This window comes from Pantherophis guttatus, chromosome 2 (genome assembly GCF_059756535.1).
Source record: "Pantherophis guttatus breed Tessera chromosome 2, ASM5975653v1, whole genome shotgun sequence".
Classification (NCBI taxonomy): Eukaryota; Metazoa; Chordata; class Lepidosauria; order Squamata; family Colubridae; genus Pantherophis; species Pantherophis guttatus.
In genome coordinates, this window is record NC_142064.1 from 251,146,425 (window position 1) to 251,167,386 (window position 20,962).

At 44.7% G+C, this 20,962-nt stretch overlaps 1 protein-coding gene across 1 annotated transcript; it reads right to left on the reverse strand.

Moving 5' to 3' along the window:
* Positions 1–796: 796 nt before the first annotated feature.
* Positions 797–13,757, reverse strand: RNF225 (ring finger protein 225). Its single transcript, XM_034431789.2, has 2 exons — positions 13,245–13,757; positions 797–3,439 (listed from the first exon to the last, which is right to left on the reverse strand). The coding sequence occupies exon 2, from the start codon at positions 3,312–3,314 to the stop codon at positions 2,610–2,612; it is 705 nt and encodes a 234-aa protein (XP_034287680.2). The 5' UTR covers positions 3,315–3,439; positions 13,245–13,757; the 3' UTR covers positions 797–2,609.
* Positions 13,758–20,962: the final 7,205 nt, after the last annotated feature.

Below are 20,962 nucleotides of genomic sequence, written 5' to 3' on the forward strand. Positions count from 1 at the left end.
AGCTGCAGAGGGTTGCAGGAGGCCATTACAGCCTAAAACGGAGCTCAGGAGCCCATTTTCTCTGGCAGAGCGCTCGGGCCACCACAGGCGTCCCCCAACACAAGTGATGTCAAACTGGCCATGCTCACCCTGGCCACACCCATCCCGGCCCCCCGAGGTCAAACACAACCCCGATGCGGTCCTCAATGAAATCGAGTTTGACACCCCTGCTCTAAGGCATTGTTTTGCATTTGCCCGTGTATGCATGAATCAGCATTTTAATAAATGCAGTCAAGTATATATATACACACACACACACAAATAGCTAAATAGCCTCCACAAGCAGACCGAGAGCCTAGCTTGCTAATTTTGGTGTTCTCTACTGCAGTGTTTTCTCAACCTTGATAATTTTAAAGTTATCAAGGTTGGATCGGTGTGTGGATTTCAATTCCCCGAGTTTTGAAATTAGAAGTTCACAGATTTTAAAGCCTTTTAAGATTACAAAACACTGCTGTATTATGTATATCTTGCATCTATTTGTGACCTTAGAAGTTATAATGATTAGATTGCTGAAAAGAATAATTTGCTTGAGGCACACGGCAAAGGAAAAATAAAAAGCTACCTAAGGAAGATACCCATATAGATCTCTCAATTGCAATGATCCATTAATCAAGATACAAATGCCAATAATTTGGTTGAACTTCAGGTGTCAGGCCCAGGTGATGAATGATTGGAGATGAGTTTGCTCAGTTCATAGCCAACCATAAAGAGAAAAAAAATACATGTTATGAACCCAGAATAAGTTCCCAAGACATGCTTAAGAAATCTGTGAAAGTCTTTTAATGGTTATTTGTGATTGCAGACAAAACATTTAAGAAGATTAAACTTCTTGGGGCAATGGGCATAGAGTTCTAGGCTTTTGGACTTCAGTTCTAAATTTCCATATCACAAGTTTCAAGTTCAAAGCAGCTGGCCAATATTTTTACAAATAAGCATCCCCCAATAGTACAGATTTCCTATACAGGATGGTGAAACGGCTTTGGGGCATATCCAAGAATGAGGTGACCCTGCTACAGAAGTGGCCAACAACAACAGAAACAAAAACAAAGAGTAATTTCTAAGGCACAAAACCTGAAGAGTGCAGAATTTTACTGGCATTCTTCCTTGCCTAACCAATCCGTCCTCTTGTGTTTCAGAGTAATTTGACCTGCATTAATTGCCCGTAACTGCTTCTCACTTTATCTGCTGATCTGTGCATTTTCTGCTGCTATTAAACCACAGACACAAAGCCAGATGGTTTTTCCCCCCAGCCAATTAATAACCACAATCCACTAAAAAAAAATACAACTCTGAGCTGGAGATAAAATCTCCAAGCTTCTACCACAGGCTGCCTTTGTGCAGGTCTGTTCCACCCCCATCTCTCCTTCCTAAATCCCAGTCTTGGGCCTTTATGGACTCACAGCAAGTATCTCAGCGCAGGTAAAGGCCACTCGCTTCACTACATGTTTGATGTTAGGAAAACCTTGGCATTTTGGATTCCTGCTTTCCATGCAACTATTCAGGCCACAGAAGAGGAGAGAAAAACGAAGTAGCAAAACAAGCAATAAGCTGGAAGTGATACCCCCACAATCCTTCATTAAGCTGTTGTACTTTCACAAGACTTGACATCTATATTCATGCTGACCAGAACTCCAGAGCAGCATCAACCATTAATCTCACCTTGGTATCTTTGGCAAGGTGCCCATGATTGAACCCCACACTGTGGATTAGTCTGCCAAGCTGCTCCTGTGAGTAATGTAGCCTGGGCCCAGGAGGAGAGGATAGATAGCAAAAAAGAAACACCAAGAACAGTGAAAGTGCAGCTCCCTTTGCCAAAGAAACCTCAATCCCTGGAAGTGATCATGTGCCAGAGCCATTTATGAAACAGATCCACTGAGGAGATTCCCCCAGCTGTTCAGGAAAAAAGGCCAATGGAAACATCCTCATTTGCTTCTTCCCAAGCACAGTTTCTAAGAGTTTTACCCCATCATATTCTGTCCTGTAGTAAATTTCTGATTGGAGAAAAGAGTTTCAAGCTGGCAGTGGCTTGGGCACCTGAAATGTTGTTCCCCTCATCTGGAGTGATAAGTCTCCAGCCTGGCACCATCTGACATCTGACTACAACATCCTGGAGGGGTTGGAAATAATGAACTATCATGTCTGAAGGGCACCAGGATAAGGAAGGTTGGCAATATTTTAACAGCATGGTGTGTCTCTGCCAAGGTACCAATTAAGGTGGATTAATGTCTCCCTTCCACCAAGAAGTTATAACTTGCTCTGTTTTTCCACCAGCCTGTTCCTGTGGGCAATAAAACAGCAAAGGGGAAACTCATCTAAAGATGATCCGCAGGTTGGTGGCTGCGAGAGAAAGTGCCAGTAGAAGTCCAAAGAGTGATTCACCAATAAAGTGCTGGTGGTGCCACAGCCTCCAGAGATGAAAAGGATTAGCAGACAAGAGTTAAGCTTTATTTTCCCATTCATCCTACGCAGGCAACTGGAGGCGGCCAGGGTGTTTCTGGAGAATCTGAAACTACCAGCAGCACAATCATAACAAGTGGATGCAGGAAGGGCAGGAAGCCCATCACTTAGCGTTAGGTTGGGGAAGGACTTATTGGATTAGAGTGGTTTCCCCCAAGGCCTAAGCTGTGATTCCCTTTGTGAAATCCTCCCACTGAAATGTACATAGAAGGCATCATGAAGATGTAGATGCCACAGACTATCAAGGCGATAGTGACGAGCAATGCGACCGACAGAGCGGCATAGAATGGCCAACCCGATACGGCCAGTCTTCGGGCTGATCCTGGGGGTGGAGGCCTCCCGACATCAACACTCAAACTGACAGTGTTGAGCAGAGGTCCCGGCTTCGATCCAACTTGAGGCCCGCTTTTATTCCCCGCTGGCAAGTAGAGCAAACCCCGCCGACGATCAAAGCGCACTGAGCCAGGGGGCACCGGCATTGCGGTGAGCTGCTCCAGCAAGTCACGGCGGGTGGGAAGCCCCGGCAGGCCCTTGCGGGGAGGCAAGACAGTGGGTGCCCGGCAGATGGGGCAGGTGATGGCATTGACGTCTTCTGAGGAGACATTGATGCGGGCCAGGCACTCCAGGCAGAAGATGTGACTGCAGCTCAGCTCCTTTGGCAGTTTAAAGAGCTGGTCATAAGGGGTGAAGCAGATAACGCAGTCCAAAGGGCTGGGCTCAGCACTGGCCGCTTCTTCCTTGTCATTCACGGCTTCTTCCTTGGAATCCGAACGTGGGACTGAGGATTCAGGTTGGAAACCGACATTGTGGTGCGCCATGGTGTCACTGGCAGGCCCAAACCCTGAAAGACCAAAAGCTGAAGGACTCAGGTGTCATGCTTCAATAGTCCACTCTTCCATTCGACAAACTTCAGAGGAATTGGCCGGGAAATGAGTTGACAATTCTGAGAACAACAAAAAGAGGACAAAAGGTCAGCACTGATGATAACATGCTCCCAAACCACAATGTACCAGGAGCAGGGACACCTTTTGTCAAGTAGATTCAAAGGGAGGTACTCCAGTTTGCCTGCAATACCAAGATAAGATACTAAAACAGGAGAAGAATTGCAAATCACAGCCGCTTTCAAACAGCACAGCCCCGTCCAGTGGAAGACATGGGTGTTTTTTTCCTTTTTCTTTTGTACATGCAGCTTTTGTGATAGATGTTATGTTTCTTGCCACGAAGGCTTTGAATTCATAATGCTTGGTTAACGCCCAGACTTAATCACCAAAGGCTCTGTCTACAAAATGACAGGTGAAATGGATCAAAAGCCTTCTGCTGACTTTTTAATTGCAGCAAAGGTTTATCCTCAGCATCTCAACTACTATACTTCAGATCTTTATTAATATGTGTGCTTCAAGTCAGTCTTGATTCTAATGACCATCTGAACAAGTTCATACTCTTTTCTTGATAATATTTTTGAAAGTTGTTTGCCATTGCTCTCATTTAGGACAGAGAGAGAGAGAGAGAGAGAAACCCCAAATCAGGGGTCTCCCACCTTGGCAACTTTAAGACTTGTGGACTTCAACTCCCAGAGTTCCTCAGCCAGCTTTGCTGAAGTCCACAAGTCTTAAAGTTGCCAAGGTGGGAGACCCCTGCCCCAAATCAACAGCTGGCTTCATGTCCAAGATTAGACTAGAACTCATGGTCTCTTTGTTTCTAGCCCAGTGCCCTTAATTACTACACCAAATTGGCTCTCTTTGTTATCATAGTCCAAAGACACTTTGCTGACCCTGATCTTAAATGCCAGCTATACCTGCTTTTCTCATCCCACTTCTCCTCATGGTAGAAGCTGCTGGCTAGGGAATTCTGGGAATTGAAGTCCACACACCTTAAAAGTTGCTGAGATTGAGAAATACTGATCTCCATCCTTAGCAGTTCTCCTAATGTTATCCAAGTCTTTCTTTTTCCTAGCCCTAAACCTTTCATTGCTTTTGTGGCCTCATCCTTTGAAGAAGATCTAAAGCAGGGGTGTCAAACTCGATTTCACTGAGGGCCGCATCAGGATTGTGTTTGACCTCATGGGGCCAGGGTGGGCATAGCCAGCTCGACGTCACTCGTTTTCGGCCACAATGGCCTCCTGCAGCCTTCTGCCAGCAAAAACGGAGCCCAAGGGGTGCATATGAGCTCCATTTTCACTGTCAGAGAGCTGCAGGAGGTCGTTGTGGCCTTTTTGAACTCCATTTTAGCTGGCAAAGGCCCCACAGACCAGTCCTTTGCTGTTTCCAGGACGGCCCCTCAGGCCAGATCTAAGCCCCTGCGGGCCAGATTCAGCCCGCGGGCCTTGAGTTTGACACCCCTGATCTAAAGGATTTAGAAAATGATCTAAATTAAGAAAGTATACTTTGTGGCATCTCCAGTGGAAAAGAATAAGGGAAACCCGAATACAGGTGATTAGAGAAACTGCTCCATGAATTATCTTTCATTCAGCAACTAACTTCTCAACTGTGTGACAAATGTGGTATAACTGAGAAATAAGGGACATTTCAATGAAATTGTATGAGTTGATATTTACAGCAGTCAGGTTCTCAAATCACACATACGCATCTTGATTTGATTTGATTTGATTATATTTTTATATCGCCCTTCTCCCGAACGACTCAGGGCGGTGAACAGCCATAATAAAACAATATACAAGACAAATTTAAAAACCATATTAAAATAATTCAATTTTTGACCGAATTTAAAATTCCCATTCTACAACCCTTATAAAACCATGTTAAAAACCCATATTTAAAACCCGATTAAAATTATTGTCCCATCAGACTGGCTTGCTGGAATAACAGGGTCTTCAGCGCACAATGGAAGGCACGGAGGTCGGGGATCCTTCGTATATCTGGGGGCAATTCGTTCCATAGGGCAGGAGCCCCCACAGAGAAGGCTCTCCCCCTGGGAGTCGTCAGTCGACATTGTTTGGCCGACGGCACCCTGAGGAGGCCCTCTCTGTGGGAGCGTATTGGTCGGTGGGAGGCAGTCAGTGGCAGCAGGCAGTCCTGTAAATATCCAGGTCCTAAGCCATGAAGCGCTCTAAAGGTAGTAACCAACACCTTGAAACGCACCCAGAAGACCACCGGGAGCCAGTGCAGCTCGCGCAAGAGAGGTGTTACATGGGAGTGACGAGTTGCCCCCATTATCACTCGTGCAGCCTCATTCTGGACCAGTTGGAGCCTCCGGGTGCTTCTCAAGGGGAGCCCCATGTAGAGAGCATTGCAATAGTCCAGAAGGGAAATGACAAGAGCATGGGTGACTGTGCGCAAGGCGTCCCAATCCAGAAAGGGGAATCTTAAGAGGAAAGCACAACTTGCTTGTATCTTCTGGATTACTTTTGGAGAGAGGCTGCAAGGTCAAAAGGCAATGTAGAGAGATCTTTATCTGCATTGGATGAGGAGGAAAAAAAATCCTCCATGAAAAAGTTTCCTCAGCAATGCAAAATAGTCTTCACTGGTGCTAAATGTAAAGTGGGAGGTTATGGGTTGCGCAGCCGTACAACATCCAGGGATGTGAGAGAGAGACAGACAAAATGCCCACTCACAGATTCAGTTCCAAGACAACCTGGAGAACATGCGGGCTGTAAAAAAAAAAAAATGTCTGCAAGTCATTCTAGTCAATGGTCAACCATCTGCATATATGTAGCAACAAAAGAGGAATGACAACAAGGCGATAAGAATGCATGGGAAATACGATTGTTGGACTCTGTATCCTCTCAGTTTAGATTTCATTTGGGAAAGCTAATTTTATTGCTTGCAGAGGGATGTTTCTGGTATAACTTGGCATGAATGGGGACTGAGTATGGAGACATTCTCCAATGGTATCATTATCTTGCGCAAGCAAAAATGCCTGGTCCCACCTTAGTATTGTAGGAAGGAATATCCTTCTGGGTTCTGCTCCAAGTGGGGAAAAAGACATTGGAAACATGGAGACCGCTTGGAAAGATGGTTTAAGGGTGGACAGGATCACATGGCTTGAGTTCCTGAACAGAAAAAGGGTAGATACAATGAGTTTTCGGGTTTTATGCTCTCTCTGGCTTTGAACTTCCTGGGGCCCAGAAAGAGTATCCTGATTGGTTGTCAGACTTCCAGGGGGTGCAGGTCTTAGCTAGCCTTGCTGGCTGATGTAATCTTCAGGTGCCATGTGGTGGGTTTCTGTTGCTAGATGGGTCCCATTGTCTTGCAGATGAGGTCCATTGACAAAGATTAAGATTCTGCCTCTGGCCCATTAACAAAAGGATGGGGGCAGGAAGGTGGGAGCTGCTTTGTCTTTAAAAACATGCTTCTCCATTTCTCATACAGGGAAACATAATATTCTGCCTTTTTAATAATTCCTAAAATATTTCATTCTTCCAGGAGAGGGGTGGGTGCTAACTTCCTACAGTATAACACAGGGGCAGCAAAGCCATTATTAGTCTAGTGCACGGGTGTCAAACTCACGGTGTCACATTGCCGTCATGTGATGTATCACGACGGTTTTCCCCTTCGCGGAACTGGGCTGGGTGTGGCCTGCGCATGACGCATCCGGCCCGTGGGCCACCAGGCTCTAGTAGTTAAGGCACCAGGCTAGAAACCAGGAGACTGTGAGTTCTAGTCCCAAGTTAAGTATGAAAGCTGGCTGGGAGACTTCAGGCCAGTTACTCTCTCTCAGCCCAACTGACTTCACAGGGTTGTTGTTGTGGAGAAAATAAGAGGAAGGGGGAGTATTAGTTATCTTCATCATTCTAATTATTTATTATAATAATAAATTATTTATAATAATAATAAATGTGAGATATAAATAAATGACCATCCCAATCCCTCGGATATGTCTGGCAAGACCTCTTGCTTGGCAACAACATGAACAATGCTGGAATTATTCCATGTTGATTTAGGGTGGGACATGAATAAAAAGGAATGGGCTTGGCCTTCAAAAATACCCCCCTTTAAAAGAAAATAGGGATATAGGTCAAGTACCCTACCTTTCCCAATAGCTCCGCTACTCCACTATTATGTTAAACAACAAAAATGTGTGTTACGCTCTCAAAACGATAGTCCATCTCTGAGATGAACACGTTTATTTCAGTAACGTTTAATGTTTAATCCTGAATGATGAGGAATATTTGAGAGGACTGGCTATTTTAAGAGAAAGTTAAGGAGAAAATGAGATGGAGAGCTCCAGTAAATTAGAAAATAAAGTAAAAGAAAATAACAAAGGGGAGAAATTAGAGCTAGGCTTAAATAACCTTTCCAAATTTCTCCATTCGATCTGTAGGGTGAAGTAGATGCTTTTTCTGTATTTCTCAAGGTCAGGGTTCCTTTTTTTCCCTCACAAAGGTCTAATGTGGTTGCTAAGAGTCAACAACAATTTGATGGTAGGTAAACAATCAACCCAGCCTACTTCTTAATGGTAAAAAGGCCAAAGGAAGACATTTCCTCCTGAAATCTTTCCTCAAGGCTGAACTAAAGCAAGGAAGGCTGCAGGACAGATACAGGTAGTCCTCAATGTACAATCACAATTGAGCCCAAAATTTTGCTTGTTAAGTGAGACATTTGTTAATTGAGTTTTGCCCCATTTTACGACCTTTCTTGCCACGGTTGTTAAGTGAATCACTGAGGTTGTTAAGTTAGTGACACGGTTGTTAAAGTGAATCTGGCTGCCTCATTTGATGACTTTGCTCATCAGAAGATTGCAAAAAGTGATCACACGACCTTGGGACACAGCAATGGTCATAAGTATGAACCAGTTGCCAAGCATCTGAATTTTGATCACAGGATCATGGGGATGCTACAAAGGTAAGTGTGAAAAATGGTCATAAGTCACTTTTTTCAGTGCCATTGTAACTTTGAATGGTCACTAAAGGAACTGTTGTAAGTCAAGGACTACTGTTCTGGCAAAGTTAGACACAGCCTTTGGCCCCATTGTGATAAAATAAAAAGAGCACCCCAATTCTGCAAAAGGCTCTTGTTACTTTTATTGCCCACCATGAGTGGGCACCATCTCACATCTAAAATGTTTTTTGCCCAACCCGGAGATACATTTGCACAGGCGAGTTCTGAGAACTTTTATAAATCAATAATTTGGTTACGTGAATATTACAGAGCTATATCATGCAGAATGAATTCAAATATATCCTTGTGGTCACAGAACTCAATAATGGGCAAAACCTTTTTGGTAGCACAGAAAAGGAAGAAGAGCCCAATCCATTCCTGATCATTTCTCTTTTAAAACAATTTTTAAAACCAATTCTTTTCCCTCCAGTTGAAGGACAACTGGGAGAAAAATCTGCAGGCGTTTCACTATCTGACATTGGTAGAAATAATACTGAAGAGGCATCTGACTAAACATTAGGAGAACTATCCTGATAATTACAGCAATTAGAGAGGAATCTAACAGGCTTAAGAGCTGCTATGTTTCTTTCCCAGGAAAGGAAGAAACTTAAAAACTGCATTTTGCATTATAGGTGCTATACTAAGCTGTGGGTTGGACTAAATGATCTCCAAGATATATATTTTGGCTCAATAACAGCCTACAACTATTTTCTTCCTGCAATTATTATCCACAAACAATAATCAAACCAATCACAATATAATTTTTTCTTCTAATTATGATCAACGAACGCCTCACCCAACAAATGAGCTAAGATGAAGGATTACCTAAGGCCACCCTTTGGATCCAATGTGGGAATCAGACTTCAACTTTCTGCCAGCCAAATTCGCTCCCACCTCCCAGACGGAGGAGGAGGAGGAGGAGGAGGAGGAGGAGGAGGAGGAGGAGGAGGAGGAGGAGGAGGAGGAGGAGGAGATACTGTTGCTCAGTTAGTACAGCATACACCTTATGTGCCAGATGTTCCAGGTTCCGGCTGTGGCATTTCCCATTAAAAAGATCAGGGAGCAGGGTTTGATGAATAGAATAGAATAGAATAGAATAGAATAGAATAGAATAGAATAGAATAGAATAGAATAGAATAGAATAGAATAGAATAGAATAGAATAGAATAGAATAGAATAGAATAGAATAGGAATTTTTATTGGCCAAGTGTGATTGGACACACAAGGAATTTGCCTTGGTGCATACGCTCTCAGTGTACATAAAATAAAAGATACGTTCATCAAGAATCATAAGGTACAACACTATCATTATTTGTAATGATAGTCATTGGTTACAAATAAGCAATCAGGAAACAATATCAATATAAATTGTAAGGATACCAGCAACAAGGTTACAGTCAGGGTGGATAAAAATCAATGATTTTTTTTAAAAAATCAAAAAAATCAGATTTTTTTTATTTAAATCGGATTTTTTTGATTTAAATCGGATTTTTTTGATTTTTATCAAATTTATTTTAATAAAAAACTTTTGGGGTACAAATCTATCGTAAGATAGTTTTCTATTTAAGATACATAAATAATTTAGTTTATTCAGCATGAAATGGAGCTTAGTTATGTAGCATGAGGCTGTACATTCTGCAACACTGGGACTATCGGTGAGTCAACAGCGGGGTCAAAGGAGTAGCAGAGATGACAGTTGCTCTTTAAAAATTATGATTTAAATCGAGTTGATTTAAATCAAGTCTTTTTACTAGTGATTTAAATCATGATTTAAATCATGATTTAAATCAACTCGATTTAAATCAAATCCACCCTGGTTACAGTCATACAGTCATAAGTGGAAGGAGATGGGTGGTGGGAACGATGAGAAGATTAATAGTAGTGCAGACTTAGTGAATAGTTTGACAGTGTGGAGGGAGTTATTTGAGACACTGTCAGAAGAGAAGCAGTAACAAGGACGGAGAAATAGGGCTGCTCCCCATGTTAGGAAATGCAAAAGTGATGTTGGGGGTCAAGTCTGACAGTTGACCATAGTAGCCCTTTGCTCCTCTGTAAACATTTCTTCAGTAGGCAGCAGATTGATAGAACTGTGCAAGGCATGCTGGGCAGCGTCAAATTGCAGCCAGTTTGACTATAAGGCTGTGAAGGTGTGGTAGGGTTTTACATTGACAATTTTTGATGTTATAAACCAGTGGTCCCCAACCTTTTTATCGCCGCGGCCCGCTGAGCGCGTGCAGGGGTGGGGGCACGGCCCAGGAGCTTTTGCGCACGGCCCAGTGCGCAAAAGCGGCCAGGGGACATGAACGCTGCAGCGCAAAGGCTCCTGGGCCGTGCGCTGCAGCGTTCATGTCCCCCGGCCGCTGCGCGGCCCGGTGCCAGGTACTCCACGGCCCGGCACCGGTCCGCGGACCGGGGGTTGGGGACCACTGTTATAAACCACCTGGAATCACCGTGTATGAGTTTAATAAATAAATTTGCGAGTATCGATCGATTTTTTTCAGACATAAATAGAAGAACAAGGAAGGCCATCCAATCTGGGCTGCAAAAAGGGCATCGAGGAGATTGTCCCTGCCATCGTCAAGCAGCAGTCTGGATTTTGGCAGTCCAGATCTTATCACTTTAGGACGGAGGGATATGTAGCCTCAACAAAAGAGGTAGTTAATAAATAATAAAGAAACCAACTGTCCCACAACCTGAATCCATTATTTTCCGTAATTCAATTGTGGGCTTTCAGCGGTTGCAGAAATCCAATTCTCAGCCAGAACCTCCAGCAACACAAGGTACTGCAGACAGAGGCTGTAAGTGTCGGGCAGCAACATCTGGAGGACTGTAGGTTCTTCACCTTTGCTTTAATGGAATTTCCCTTTATCCACCAGCTTTGCAAACATTCAAACATGGAACATGTGAAACTGCCTGATTCTAAGTGCCCACTGGCAGAAGTTTTTCAGGTTTCAGACAGGAGTCCTTCCCAGCCCTACCACAGTAGAGAATAGTATTTTCTATGGGGAATATAGACCTTCCCCAAGCAGCTTGATCAAACCAGGGCAGCCTCAAAAAGTCTGGGCACGTTGAAAGTATTGGTCAATAACCCATTGGCATGCAAGAGCACTGACCGTCTTGACAGCTCATCATCTTATTTCAAAGGTTACGGAGAAGGTCAGCTGTCTGGGTAGACAGGCACACAGGCATCTGCACTTCAGTCAAGAGGGAACCCCTGGGACAGCTGGAGCATCTGTCAAGTGAAGGCTGGGGGGAAGGCAAAGACAGCAATGCAAGTTCAACCAGGAATTCTCCACAGGCTTGGCAACCTGAAATTTACAGTCCCTGGTCTGCTTGGTCTTTGCAGATCACTGAGTTTGGTTCTCCCGACAGCTGCTACCTGGAGCTTTCTTGAAAGGCTTCCAAAGAATAATTTTTCTTCTGCACTGGTTTTTCGACAGGGGCAAATACATGCCAGGGGAAGCAGGACAAACAAGGCATTACCATAGAGCTCTCGCGGGCATTACTTAAGGGTGAGGGTGGAAGATTTAAGCCAAAAATAAGCTCGTCTCTGTCTCTTGAACTCTTTTTTAAAACTAGCACCTGAAGCAACCCAGTCTCTGGACACAGGCGAGTCAAAAACACAGAACGCTTAATTTAATAATTTATTGTCATTGTACATATATACACAGTATACCCATACAATGAAATTCACATAACGCCCAGAGACCAAGGGTGCTCTTAAGGTGACTGCTTCCTACTGCAGGGATTTCTTAAGAGTCCAAATTCCCAAGCAGGTTACCTTATTTTTTAGATCCTGCTTCCAGATCCAGTACAATACTGTTTGGCTGTGGTTCTCAATCTTTTCTTCAGCACAGATCTTCCTTTACTTTGTAGCCAAAGACAATGGCCATGGACCATCAAAGACTTAACTCAAGATTTAAACCATAACATTTCTTCAAGCCTTCGCAGACCTCCCTACGACGACATCAGGGTCCGCAGAGCACAGACTGAGAACCATTGCCGTATGGAACGTATGAAAAAGTGTAGGTGACAAAGAGTGCCTCTGAGCGTAAATAGTGCGCAGGAATCTTGCAGCACTGAAAAGCTATGCAGACCTCCTATAACCAACGCGGGATTTGCTAGACGATGGGGGTTTCCAAATAACCTGAGCTCCAATGCATCTAATTTGAGGAATGTTACCTCTCCTGAGTCTTAGCCGATGGCGGCACCTGCTTGACCTTGGCTAGGGTTGTCTGGTTAGTTTTGCCTGGATCCCCGGAGGAGAAATTTCCCCGGAATCCCTAAAATGTAGGCTAGACTAGAAAGTTGAAAACCACCCCCAAAGCAAATACAGGTAAATCTCTTTTATTCTCCTGTTGAAAAAAACCACACAGCCAAGTCCAAGACACCCGTAGGTATTGAGCTTGACTTTACGGTATCAAGTACTGAACGAAAAAGCAACCACTTCCTCACCCTCCAAGGCCTGGATAAGGCCAATTCCAACTTTTCAGTTAGGTAACAGAAATTCTCTTCCAAAGCTTTCCCTGCACACATGAGGACTAGAAACATGTTCCTCGGACACACTTTTGCTTGATATTCCACCAATATGCTAAGCAGCCGTTGGAAATCTGGCATATCCAAATCACGCATGGCACTTACTCATGGTGTAAAGCAAATGCAAAGCACGGAAGGAGCGGAGAAGCCTTGTAAGAGCATCATTCGCAGCCGGTCCCCCTCGTTTGTGGGTCGAATAAAACTTTCCACGATAGGAACGTTTTCCCCAGAGATATTTGGCCCTGGCTTCCATATGGAGCTCCTTTCGGCTCCCCTAATGAGAAAGCCCGCTGGTCCCACCGCGGCCACCCTTGACCCAAGGCCGCTGCGGGGCCGGAGCTTCCCTTCTCGCCTAGCGCACCGGCCAAGTCTTACCAGTTGGGAGACGCGGGCGGGCCTTCCTCGCCTTCCTGCGCGGCAGCTGCTCTGCTCTCGCTCTCTTTGCGCTCCCGGCTTTTTCTGCCGCGCCTCCGCAGCTGCGTGCCGGCCCCGGCCGCCGTTTGCTCTTGGCCACTCCCTGCCACTGGAATCTGCCCCCTGGAGAGAGCGTATTCCTCGGGCACACCCCGTGTCAGGGCTCCACCTGCTCTGGGGAGCGGCGGGGGTGACCGAGCCGGTACCGCCGCATTCTCTCCCGGAGGAGGGATTAGCCGGCGCGTAATCCTCCGTCAAAGTGGCCCGCGTAAAGTGGCTGAACCTCATCCCCGGCCAAGTGCGGGTTTATGGCCCCTTTCTCTCCCCTGAGGCTCTCCGGGTTCCTCTGCCTAGGAAATCGCCCTCCTTGCAAGGGGGGGGGCTCACCGCAAATCTATAGCAGCGTCTCTTCCATCAGACGGACGTAAGTGGGTTTCTTTCGCGCCTTCAGGCGTTTTGAGGGGGGGTGGACTCGACCTGCGGGATAACTTATTCCGGAAGATGGTTTGCCCTCTGCCCTTCCGATGGGTTTGCAAATTCCATTCATGGTTGTAGAAGCCTCCGGGGGCCGCTTGGCTTTACCCAGAGAGCGCCGAACTCCGACGTGTTAGAAATCTTCCACTCCTAACAAACAGACCCTCTAGGAGAACCGCCTTAAATTTCCCGAGTCTGCTGGCGGAATTTTTCCAGCCCCCTCAGCTGAGGACAGAAGCCCCTAGTATCTACTTAACGGATCCATTGCACCCACCTTCCTCTGTCTGGTGTAAACAACACACTTACCCGTGATTCACCTAATCGCGATTTACTTAATCAAATCGGGTTTGGGGTTTTTAACACACCAACCACAAATTAGTTACTAAACCACTTGTTCATATGCCACATTTCCTTCAGGTCTTGAATTGCTTCTTAATTTGTCTGAGACTCTGAACCATAATCTAATCCAATGGGTTGCATTCACACCGCATCCTAAAGCCAGAAAGCTAACCCAGTTTAGCATGTGTTGTGAATTACGGCAGAGAGTAACAAGGCAGTGAAACTGACAAATTAGTAATCAAATGTTTGGTTAGGTAGAAGGTAGTGGTGCAGCTGGAAATCTCCTAGGGCAGTGGTTCTCAACCTTCCTAATGGTGCAACCCTTTAATACAGTTCCTCATGTGGTGACCCCCAACCATAAAATTATTCCTAAAACCATTGAAAATATGTGTTTTCCAATGGTCTTAGGCGACCCCTGTGAAAGGGTCATTCGACCCCCAAAGGGGTCGCGACCCACAGGTTGAGAACCACTGTCCTAGGGTAACTCAGACAATAGCTGTGTTTGCACTACATGCTTTCCGTGTTTAACCACGTTTACTTAATCAGCCCAATTTTCAGGGTTTTCATGACAAACTGAGCTACAAACTACATGTGAGTGTAGAATACAGTTGGGCCAAAGGAGCATAAAGTGAAGACAGACTTAGAAGGCGGGTTTGCCTCAGAGGTGGGTTCTACTTACCTTTACTACCAGTTGGCAACGGGATCGCATGCACAGATCGCTGATGATGACATCCGGGACGGTGGGCGGGGCCTCCCGCCGGTTTTACTACAGGTTCTTGTGAACCTGTCCAAACCAAGGGCAAACCACCACTGGTTTGCCTGCAAAAATCACCAACTTGAAATACAGAGAGATTAGTATATAGACCAGGGGTGTCAAATTCATGGCCCACGGGCCAGATGTGTCACGTGCTGCCCATGCCCACGCCTGGTTAAGCGAAGGGGAGAAAAGTCAAGATACATCACATGACGACACTGACGACGCAAGTTTGACATCCCTGGTATAGATATAGATGAGATAGATAGATAGATAGATAGATAGATAGATAGATAGATAGATAGATAGATAGATATGCAAATAGCATATGAGCAGACCCTACAAAATGACAAAACCAGTAATCATAAATAGCCAAATAGTTCTTCATTTATTACATAGTTTAAAAAGGTACAGGTTCCCCTCGCACATATGTGCTAGACGTTTCCGACTCTAGGGGGGAGTGCTCATCTCTTTTTCAAAGCTGAAGAGCCAGCGCTGTCCGAAGATGTCTCCGTGGTCATGTGGCTGGCATGACTAAATGCCAAAGGCGCACGGAACGCTGTTACCTTCCCACCAAAGGTGGTCCTTATTTTTCTACTTGCATTTTTTACGTGCTTTCGAACTGCTAGGTTGGCAGAAGCTGGGACAAGTAACGGGAGCTCACCCCGTTATGCAGCACTAGGGATTCAAGCCGCTGAACTGCCGACCTTTCGATCGATAAGCTCAGCGTCTTAGCCATTGAGCCACCGCGTCCCTATTACATAGTTTAATACACTGAAAATACATTTTATTACAGCCACTAAGAGAGTTTAAAAAGTCTAAGAATTTGTCATTACCCAAAAGCTTTGTAATTAGTATCATCCAGAGTTAAATTTATTTCTTTATTAAACAACTAGGTAGAATTGAATTTTGTTTCTGGAAGTAAGGAGACTAAAGACCTTTTTTTGTCAAATTACTCCAGTCTCTAAGATGACTGGTGGGGAAAGAATGCATGAAGGTTGTCTTCTCCCTGTGCTCATTTTTCAAAATATCACACAATAAAGCCATTTTCATAAGAACCTGGAACAAGACCCATGGGATTTCACAGATGTTCCTTACAGTTACAGGTAGTCCTCAATTTACAGCCTTTCATTTAGTGACCATTTGAAGTTACCACGGCACTGAAAAAAGTGATTTACGACCATGTTTCACACAAGCATTGCAGCATCCCCCGGGTTACACGATCAAAATACGAACGCTTGGCAACTGGCTCATATTTATGATGGTTACAGTGTCCCGGGATCAAGTGGTCACCTTTTGCGGCCTTCTGATAAGCAAAGTCAAAGGGGAAGCTAGACTCATTTTACAACGATGTTACTAACTTAACAACTGCAGTGGTTCACTTAACAGCTGCGGCAAGAAAGGTTGTAAAATGGGGCAAAAGTCACTTAATTCACAATTGTCTCACTTAGCAACAGAAACTTGGGGCTCAGTGTGGTTGTAAGATGAGGCCTACCTGTACAGCCTGGTCATAGTGATAGAAGATATAATCTTTTAGAGGATCTGCACAGCCTCTAAATCAGGGGTGTCAAGCTTGACTTCTTTGAGGGCCGCATCAGAGTTGTCTTTGACCGGGGGGGGGTGGTGGCCAGGGGGCGTGGCCAGCTCGACATCACTGGCGCCTGTGGTAGCCCAAGCACTCTGCCAGTGAAAATGGAGCTCACATGCAGCCAGGGTGGATTTGATTTAAATCGAGTTGATTTAAATCACAATTTAAATCATGATTTAAATCACTAGTAAAAAGCTTTGATTTAAATCAACTCGATTTAAATCATAATTTTTAAAGAGCAACTGTCATCTCTGCTACTCCTTTGACCCACTGTTGACTCACCGATAGTCCCAGTGTTGCAGAATATACAACCTCATGCTACATAACTAAACTCCATTTCATGCTGAGTAAACTAAATTATTTATGTATCTTAAATAGAAAACTATCTTACGATAGATTTTTACCCCAAGTTTTTTATTAAAATAAATTGGATAAAAATCAAAAAAATCCGATTTAAATTTTAAAAAATCTGATTTTTTTGATTGTTTAAAAAAAAAATCATTGATTTTTATCCACCCTGCATGCAGCCCTCCCGAGCTCCGTTTTCACTGGCAAAGGGTTGTAGGAGGCCATCACAACCAATAACAGAGCTGGGGAGGGCTGTGTGCGGCCCTCTCGAGCTCCATTTTCACTGGCAGAGGCACCGCGGGCTGGTCCTTCGCTGTTTCTAGGGCAGCCTGCAGATCCAGCCCGCCGGCCTCGAATTTGACCCCCCTGCTCTAAATGAATGGACTGCAACTCCCACCATTGCAACCCAGAGAGGCTGAGGCTGAGGGGAATTTTAATCCTGCTCTATCTGAGTCTTTCAAGCTGAAGAAAGCCACTTTAGATCCCTCTATACAGGTGCATTTACAACCAAATCATTTGTGTGTCTGGAAGCAGACGTGTCTTTTGCAGCTGTCTTTGAAGGGGGGTTCTTAACATTATTTTTCTTTTAATACACAAACTTCTGCAGTGCTTCTTACACAAGGAAATGCCTCAATCTGTAGAAAACATTCCTTTATTTTGCATCACATGGTCTCCCACCTCCAAACCCAGTCAGTACTTAAGTTCCTGTGTGTTTGTTTTTATGAGAAATGAGTATTCATAGGAATGGCCCTGAGGTGCCTCTAGGTTACAGCCATTATGTGTGCGAAAGGTGAATCAAACCAACATTTCCAGCAACAGCAACATCAAAAACAGTTCAAGACGAGAGGTTAAAATCCCAGCGTGATCTCTGTTCAAGTTTGACTTCTCTAACCAGATTACACCAGGAAGCCAAACCAGAATGTCCTTTGCCAGAGCTGAACTCAGAGGAAATGTTTGGCAGCGGGAAAGATCTGTGAAATTAACCAGGTTTCTTTCTGTTCAAGAAGACTCAACTGATCCACCACCCCAAGAATACTAACTAGAGAAAAATGCCAAATAAGAGATTGGGAGAGCAACCTAGACTTATGTAAAGCAGAAAGGTTCGCCATCACGGTCCTAGTCCCCCTCCCCAAAACATTCCTTTCTCCCTAGATTAGGGGTCAGCAACCTGCGGCTCTGGAGCCGCATGTGGCTCTTCCACCCCTCTGCTGCAGCTCCCTGTCACTCAAAATATGCATCACAACCGCCAATTTGCGACACCCACTGGCATGCTATTTATTGAGCTTTTCAACCCCTGGTAGGCCAACCATGGATAAATCCAAGAAAAGAAAAGTTTCTGAAGAAAACAGAACATTTAATTCAACCACATATGCTAGTTTTGTGGCCACTCAAGAAATAGTCAGGCACAGGAAGGGTTATGTGGCTCCCGGTGTTTTCTTTTCTGTGGGAAATGGGTCCAAATAGCTCTTTGAGAGTTTAAGGTTGGAGACCCCTGACCTAGACCTAAGGGATAACTAAGTCCTGTTTTTCAGGCCAGAAACAAATCATTTTCCTGTTGCTTCCAATACTAGGCCTTCACTACAACCAGCCACAATGATTAAAAAAGAGTGCCATCTACTGGTTCACCTTTTCACGAGAAATCAAGCAAGCCTACAGATCTGAGAATTGTTGAGCAGCAGCTCCCAGGCCTGAGACATCCCACCACGTGTAGAAGTTACCTTAGGAACATGGACAAAGGAATGGTATAAGCTGGCTGTGATAATACTAACTGAAGATGTAACACAGCTGCAGGGCACCAGATCAGTGGTGAAATCTGAACCGGTTTACTACACTGGCTGCATGCACAGTGCGCACCATGCACCAAATGCGAGGTGCGCGTGCGCAATGCACGCCAAAAGGAGGCATGCGGTAAATAGAACAGCTGTGGCGTGCAATCTTTTTTTTTTTATTTTTAAAAGTATTGCTTTTAAAAGTAAAAAAAAAAAAAGCCTATGATGAATGCATTGCTCAGCTGTGATCGTCAGAGTCTTTTTTTTTAACCTTTTAAAAATATTTTTTCTACAACCTCTTCGGCCAAAGAGGTTGTAAAAAAAATGCTTTTAAATGGCTCTGACGATCCCAGCTGAGTTGCCTGATCGTCAGAGGCTTTTTTTTCCTTTTAAAAGCATTTTTTTTGCAGCCGAAGAGGTTATAGAAAAAATGCTTTTAAAAGTAATTTTTAAAAAAAGCCTCTGATGATTGCGGGGCTCAGCTGGGCATGGGTGAGGGGAGGGGCAGGGATTTTTGCTACCGATTCTCCGAACCACCCGCCACCATCGCTACCAGATCAGGCGATCCAGTCCGAACCGGGAGCATTTCACCCCTGCACCAGATGAGAAGTTTTCTTTTTTTAAACGAGACCTCCAGTATCCAGCCCTTGTACAGTGACCCCACTGCTATAAAGTATTTTTACAATTTTTTATTCTTTCTTTTAACATGTTTTTCAGCATCTGGGCTCACAGCTGTTGTTATGAGCCCCATATTCAAGGACACATCTCAGATCTGCAGGAGTGGCTAGGCATGGGGGAGCATTTCTCTTAGGGAAACCTTTGTGAGAAATAGTTTTCAAAACGCCTTACAGGTAGTCCTCGACTTATAACAGTTCATTTAATGATGGTTCGAAGTTACAACAGCACTGAAAAAAGTGACTTATGACCATTTTTCACACTTGAGACCACTGCAGCATCCCCATGATCATGGGATCAAAATTCAGAGCTTCGCAACTGACTCTTACTGATGACGGGTTGCAGTATCCTGGGGGTCAGATAATCCCCCTTTGTAACCTTCTGACAAGCAAAGCCAGGATTCACTTGACCGCCGTGTTACTAACTTAACCTTTGCAGTGATTCACTTAACAACTGTGGCAAGAAAAGCTGTAAAATGGGGCAAAACTCACTGAACAAATTTCTCACTTAACAACATAAATTTTGGGCTCAATCGGGTGAAATCCAGCAGGTTCTGGAAATTTTGAGTAGTTCAGAGAACCGGCAAATACCACCTCTGGCTGGCCCCAGAGTAGGGTGGGAATGGAGATTTTGCAATATCCTTCCCCTGCCGCGCCCACCAAACCACGCCCACAGAACCGGTAGGGAAAAATTTTGGATTTCACCCCTGGGCTCAATAGTGATCATAAGTTGAGGACTACCTGTATTCTGTTAAGTGGTCAGCTAAAGAAAATTCCTAGACCGGAATGGGATCTTCAGTGTCCTACCTTTGGCTGCGCCTCCTCCTCCTCCAGGCTTCCTCCTCCGCCCATTTACCTCTAGCTTTCCTCCTCGGCTGGCCCTCCCCTAGCCATTCGCCCTGGCCAATGGGCCTCCGCAACTCTGCCGCACATCCTTCGGCCCAGCTCATTTGCTGAAACACTGTTCGTCCCGGGCCTTTGGCCGCACAGGGCAGTTAGCCACCAGCCAATCAGGTGGCAGACAGAAGCCATGGTTCTTCTGGCTGCCAGCATGCCATTGCATGCTGAAAGATTTTAGATTTCCAATATTTTGTAAAAAAAAAAGAAAACAAACCTAGGCACAATTAGCAGTTATTAAGCAGTTCCTACTGTAGAGCAGTCCTCGACTTACCACCATTCATCTAGTGACTGAAGTTACAGCGGCATTGAAAAAAAGTGACCTAGGATTCACTGTGCAGCATTCCCCCCAGTCGCATGATTAAAATTTGGGTGCTTGGCAACAGGCATGTATTTATGAAGGTTGCAGCATCCTGGGGTCTTGTGATCGCCATTGGCGACCTTCCCAGCTGGCTTCCAACAATCAAAGTCAATGGGAGAAGCCAGATTCTCTTAACTATCACATGATTTGTTTAACAACGGTGGCAAAAAAGATAATAAAATCAGGCATGACTTACCTAACAATCACCTGGTTTATCAACGGTAATTCTGGTGCCAGTCATGGTTCTAAGTTGAGGACTTCCTGTCGAACGCATTGAGAAGAGGTTGGCCTACGTTCTTCTGGTTCCCAAGAAGAGAATTCATTTCCACTTAAATAACACAGAAGCACAATTTCAGCAAACCTTTGGTGAGCTATTCTAGTCAAGTTATGACATTTATAGATCAGCTGAAATTTGCAAGAGTTTAAAAGGACTGCATACAGCAGGAGTATCCATGGAGATGGGAGTTAGGAAAAA